The sequence below is a fragment of the Aristolochia californica genome, unplaced genomic scaffold, assembly GCF_029961685.1.
Source record: "Aristolochia californica isolate CCGP_79_NKW_82.1479 unplaced genomic scaffold, dmAriCali1.0.hap1 SCAF_2, whole genome shotgun sequence".
NCBI lineage: Eukaryota > Viridiplantae > Streptophyta > Magnoliopsida > Piperales > Aristolochiaceae > Aristolochia > Aristolochia californica.
The window spans coordinates 50,698,783-50,704,990 of NW_027181881.1; the positions used below are offsets into that span (position 1 = coordinate 50,698,783).

General features: G+C 41.0%; 1 protein-coding gene across 1 annotated transcript; it reads right to left on the minus strand.

The window, feature by feature from the left end:
* Nucleotides 1-2,499: 2,499 nt before the first annotated feature.
* Nucleotides 2,500-4,970, minus strand: LOC137955359 (pectinesterase-like). The gene is made up of 2 exons (XM_068802267.1): nucleotides 3,848-4,970; nucleotides 2,500-3,337 (listed from the first exon to the last, which is right to left on the minus strand). Exons 1-2 carry the CDS (start codon nucleotides 4,929-4,931, stop codon nucleotides 2,646-2,648), a joined length of 1,776 nt encoding a protein of 591 aa, XP_068658368.1. The 5' UTR covers nucleotides 4,932-4,970; the 3' UTR covers nucleotides 2,500-2,645.
* Between the last annotated feature and the right edge of the window lie 1,238 nt (nucleotides 4,971-6,208).

Below are 6,208 nucleotides of genomic sequence, written 5' to 3' on the forward strand. Positions count from 1 at the left end.
TTAGATCAATTTTTTCTCTTAAATTATTCATTTTTAGGTTAAAGTATATCATATGTTATTAATAACTCCACGTATTACTTTCATTTTTTTTATAACGTTATTTATTTATTATTTGTAATTAATCATGTGCGTATTTCATTGGCTCATGTAATTGCCATATTAATGCATAATAAAATATCTAATTCAATTAATAAATATATTAATATATTTAATTATACATTAAATAATTTATTCGTGTAGTAATAATGGTTGTTTTACCTAATTTGGGGTTTAAAGATTATGTTGTAATTAAGTGTATTGTAAAGGTTTAAAGATTCTCTTATTTTTTATGTTTTTCTCATGTTGGGGCACTAACACTGGAAACTGTTTTCCAGTGCACATGAAGTGGTCAACACTAACACCAAGTGCGAAGATGATCCTCATGTACATGACTGACATGATCTTCATGTTGGACATGAACTTGATCTTCATGTATCCATTTGGGGGACTAATCCCCCCTTAATATCATCAAAATTATCTTCGTGTGATCTTGACACAACAAATATCACTCCACCCTCTTTCGACAAATCTTGGCTTCATTTGTTGCGCAGATACTATAGGAGTTTGATACCCACTTCTCCTTCTTCAAGCTTAGTGGTGTGCATCGAATTGAGTCAAACGGGGATTTTGACTCAAAAACCCTATTTTGTGGTTTCTACATCATACCTTATCTACTCTTCTTAAAAAATAAAATGACATATACATTCGGAAATAAAAAGATGGAATTCTCTTCATTTTCTTGTGGTATTCACGATTATTATTTTCATTTGTATGTTGTCCAATTGTTTTCATGTAGTGTAACTATTTTTTATATTTTGAGATTTTTTTTCTAGAATAATTGAAAGATGAATAGGCCATGGGTCAAAAAAGGGGTAAGGGGTCATGAGGGGGGTTGGAATGAGGTCACAAGGTTCCTCTAAATGTCCTAGATGATAATAAACCCCAATATTTGCTCATGGCATATGAGTGTAATTTGTGCAAAGACTAAAGGTAATTTAGTCATTTGGGCACAAGGAGTCAATCCCATACAATGGAGCCGATTACATCAACATGAGAAATGAGAAAGTCAAGAAAAAACAAGGAGGCAGACCCCTACAACAATAGGTTTTGAACCCAAAAAGGAGTCTAACCCATGATCTGAAAAACACCTTAAGAACTCAAATACAAGAGCCCAAAGGAATCAACCCCTCAAGTAGGAGTCGAGCACATCATGGTCGTAGATGAAGAAATTAAAGGAATCGACCTTTCAAAACAATGACTTTCCATGCAAGAAAGTGTAAGGAATTAGATGCCCTAATTCTAAACTAACGAGTGCAATAATAATAAATACGGAAGAAAGAAAAAGCAAGCACGAAAAATACAATAAGATTTATACAACTTTACCTTAAGGAGAAACTTCGTCCTGTCTTCCACCGTTACAGTAATCCACTATGAAGATGAAATAGTTTATAAAGAGAAATCACACACACTTACAGGTGTTTTTTTCTCTAACCTCTCTTGGGCTGCAATTCAAAGTCCTTCTTCGTGATGATGATGAAACGCTAATAGTCTCGCCCCCCCAATTATAAAGAGAAAACTAGGTAACTATATTACAAGTGTGAAATCCTCAAACTACTCTTAATAAAACAACATCCATATATAGTAGACCTTTCGGGGGTTTCCCGCTCCTCTTTCAACCCCCAAGGTGACCCTACCGTGAAGGTTAACCAGTGTACCAACTCAGCGTAAGGCATTGATTAGGCTCTATAACTTAATAGAAAGGAGTCAATTCCTTAAGTCAAGTTGTTAGAGCTATGAAGTACAAAAACATAAAAAGGAGTTGACTATACAAATGGAGTCTGCCCTTTTTTACTATAAAGTAGTAAAAAAGGATTTGACTCCACCGACTAGTGAGTTTTGAGTAAAAAATGGAGTCATCTCCAACATAGTAGAGAAGAAGAAGTTGATCCCATGAAAGGATTTGACTACATTTACATATTGAATCAAGCTACATCTCCAACATAGTAGAGAAAGAAGAAGTTGATCCCATGAAAGGATTTGACTACATTTACATATTGAATCAAGCTATATTTTCAAAAGGAGGTCAAGCCAATGCATGTCACACTCAAATCCGGATGTTGTAGGTTCACAAAATGTGTAACTGACTTACTAACTTGTTAAATAACAAAAATAGGATTTATTACATATTTTTATAATATTTGGATTTAATTTTCACCTAACTTTATTAAATGATAAAAACATATTTATCTAGCCATAACATTATTTTTTAAAAATAATGTGGAGTTTTCTATTTAACCAATATTTGCCCCAAATGAAAATTCCACATGGTCATTATGATTTTTGAAGCTCCTAAGTGGAAATTAATATTAGCACAATTGCTAGATATGGATTCGGACATTTGGATTCTTGACTTCGAAGTAGCAAACGAATAAAAAAACAGAACATGTCAGACAAGGAAACTTTGCATAAAACGAGTAAGAAGAAATTACGTTTCATTGTAATTCCATCATCTCTCACAGCCAAAACCCTTCTCGATCTCTTCCTTCTTTATTCTCACAGCAGATGCGATGTGGTAACATACAAGGAGATAGATAAAAATTTACAAATCACAGAGTAAGCGAAAAAGGGAATCCGGTAGATGTTAGCCAACTGCTTCCGGTGATGAAGTTCCCGGCGGTGAACTGGTTAGCTTCAGTAGCACTCGTAATCACCTTGAATCCTTTCCACTTCACTCTACCAGAGGTGCCCGCCCCAGCTCCCGTATTCTGATACTCGGCATAATACAAAGTATCCAGAGCAAAGTTCCCAGTCCAAGGAGACCATCCCTCGGGCCGGACAACGTTGCTGATATCCGTTCTCATCACCACCGTGCGGGAGTACTGCTTCCAAGGGCGGCCAAGAAACGTTTTTACGGAGGTGCTAACAGGGAGGAGATCGGAGGTGGCGCCGATGCGGCAGTTTTGGATCACGATGCCGGTGTTCTCGTTAGGGTCGTCGCGTCCCTGGGCTGTGACCATGTTGGACTGGCCAGAGTTGGGGCGGCGGGCGTGGATGTCGCAGTCCTGGAAGACGACGGCGGCGTTGCCGAAGATGAAGTCGACGGTGCCGGCAATGAAGCAGGAGCGGAAGAACTGGCGGAGGGAGTGGACGTAGAGGGTGTCCTGGTAGGCCAGCATGTCGCATCTGTAGAAAGCCGAGTGATCAGAGCCGACTCGGAGGGCCACGGCCTGGTGCTTGGACGGCCCCGCCGTGTTCTGGAAAGTTATGTCCCGCGCCAGGAAATTCGTCCCCACCACAGCTGCATCACAATAAAAGAGAATCTGAGAACTTTTTATCTTTTTTTAGAATTCGGTGTGCTGGAAACAATGATGCTCCTTTATCGGAGACGCTGATGGGACTCTTATCCACACCGGAGTCCTTCAGTTACCATAGGTACCCCCACCCCTACAAAGCTCAGCACATTCAATCCAAGCATGTCAGACTGGAGTCCTTCAGTTACCATAGGTCCCCCACCCCTACAAAGCTCAGCACATTCAATCCAAAGCATGTCAGTGGGTTGTCTGAAACTCTCTCGAGATTGGATAAGATAACGAACGTCGTCCGTCGTCCGTCCATTTCGGCGAAATATCAGTGGTCGGCGCCACGTCTTTCACTTAATAAATAAAAAAAGACTCACTCAATCGAGCGACATCCGCAGTGTGGAATTTCTGTAGCGAAAAATCAAAGCTTGACTAGTTGATTGCTCAACAGATCAACAATCTTGAAACATATGAATAAAAAAAAATAAAAAAATTTGTCAAACAATTACCTACTGTAGCTGAATTGAAGGTGGTGCTGCCATCGACGACGTTCCGGCTTCCAGTGATGATGGTTGTCTTTCTGTCGTCTCCCACGAACATCAGATTCGTCTTCTTCTTCGGGATCTCCACGTTTTCTCTGTAAACACCAGCTTTAATTCTGATCACATACCTCTTGGTACTTTTCTCTGGCGCAGCGGCCACTGCTGCTGAAACTGTTCTGAAATTTCCGCTGCCGTCAGCGGCTACAGTGACGTCAGGAGTGACTGAGGAAGACTGAAGAAGCTTTCGATCTCCGGCGGATAACCAGCTCGGGAAGCCGCCCTCTCCCATCTCCTCCTCCTCCAGTCTCCTCTCTTGCGTAACAGAGTTCTTCTCGTTTGCTATGTCTGTGTTCGTCATATTACAAATCATGGCCAGAGCGTTACTGCACATGTGGTGGACGTGCTTGAAGCCCTTCTCCAACACTTTCCTCACCTTCTTGTCCGCGTCGTTGTGGGAGAACCCATCAAGGCAGGTTTCCTGATTCGTCATGGCGGCGCTGAGAAGGATTTTGAGGTCGTCCGCTTGCTCGGTGATGCTTTTCTTGGCAGGGTAGACTTTGAGATCTTCGTACGTTTCCCGGAGCTCGTCTAGAGTCTCGTCGACATTCTCTAGACAGTCGTGGAGAGCAGTTTTCTCCCGGGAAGTAAGTTTTCTCTGGGCGATCAGCTTTAGAACCTTGAAGTAGGTCCCTTCGACGGCCAGAATAGTGATATTAATGGACGCTTCGATAACGTCTTTCTGGGTGGTGAGCGATGCCGCAAGAGAAGGAGTGGAGCCGATAGTAGAGAAGCAGAGCTCGGGAAAAAGAGTGGCGCTGCAAGAAGATCGGATGAGACCATGGGAGGCTTCTATCTTAGCCACATTTTCATGTTGATCTCTGGATTTTCTAGTGACAATGGTGGCAACGGAGATGACCGCGGCAAGCAAGACGAGTACAGAGAGGAATACAATGACGGGTTTCTTATTTTTTCTGGTAAAAGCGGCGAGCCCACCTCGATTTTGGCTGCCGGAAACTGAATTGATGGGTAGAGCTTCGGATGAGAAAGACATTTTTCCCGTAGAGGAAAAAGGAACACTGCAGCTTGTTAGCCTTGTTTGGCTTGAGGAGGAAGACGAAGAGGCAGGGGTTTATAATAACACAAATAACCAATTTTTAAATTTATTTGCACAAATACCCAAATTTCACCGTCAAAGCACATGTGTAGTGTCAAATATTTTTTAAAAATATTAATTTAAAAACCTGTGCTTTTGTATTGTATTTTTAAACATGTGTATAAATTAAAAATAATTATTATTTATATTATTATATTAGAAAAATTAGATAATATCCTGAAGTTTCAAATCCGGGTGAGGCGGCTACCGCAGCCTATGTTGGACCAAAGCTCCAAGGGTCCAAATACTTACTTCGGATTCGTTGCCTTCGATCTTTTAACTTCACTTTTCAGAAACACTATCGATAAGAAGAGTTCCAGTGAAATCCAGAAAGAATTCAGAGAAAAACCACACAGTAGGGAGGGATGCTCGAATCCTACCCTTCCTGACAGTGAAAAAGTAAGAGAAGAGGTGATTTATGGGGTCTGGGCTCTCTTGTCTTCAGTTATTCAAGTCTTTTGTCTTGAAGTTGCTTTCATGAACAACAACCGTGTCCCCTCCTCGTGCAATGTTTTTGACCCTTCTCGTTGGCAGCGAAACGAGAGGACGAAACTACGAACGTCCTTCAATTTCGGCGAAATATGTATAATTAGTCGGTCTCTGTTGAAAGTAGCTTCAATGGGTGTTTATTTTCGTGACGACTCTGCTTCATGGCTTGAAAAATGCCCAGTGGAGAAGACGACTATGGCGGTTCTTATTTAGGAATTGGTCGATCGTTTGTCAGCCTCGACTCGATTCGCGAAGCTTCGCTGTTCTTTGATTGTTCAGATCTTGAGATTTGGCTCTTGTGATTTTCATGTGCCTCATCGTCACCAAAAGTCCAAACTGCTTTTACAGCTTCCGATCCCTCCACCAGCAAGCTTGGTACTTTCTTTACCTGTCAAACATAATAACCATGTACACGAGTAGCAGTCAGCAGTTCTCCGGTCAATCAATTTAAGGCTTTAAATGACTCGGTATCATCTCCCTTAGCTCTACGTCGATTTCTGAATGCGAAAGTGGCACTCTCGAGGCTGTCGCTTAAACCCATGGACAACTGTTAGAGGCTGTCACTTTGTCGAATGGGAATTGTACTTTTTTTTAAAAAATATTAATCAAAAACTAATTTCTAAATTTAATAAAAAAATATCCAACTTTTGACTATTCAACGACGCATGCGTACACTCCAAGGTGAC

Excerpts from the sequence above, each read along its gene's own strand:
- LOC137955359 (XM_068802267.1), bottom strand. The coding sequence starts at position 4,931 with ATGTCTTTCTCATCCGAAGCTCTACCCATCAATTCAGTTTCCGGCAGC. Across the intron at positions 3,338-3,847 it reads CTTCAATTCAGCTACAGTAG|CTGTGGTGGGGACGAATTTC; the intron begins GTAATTGTTTGA and ends ATTGTGATGCAG.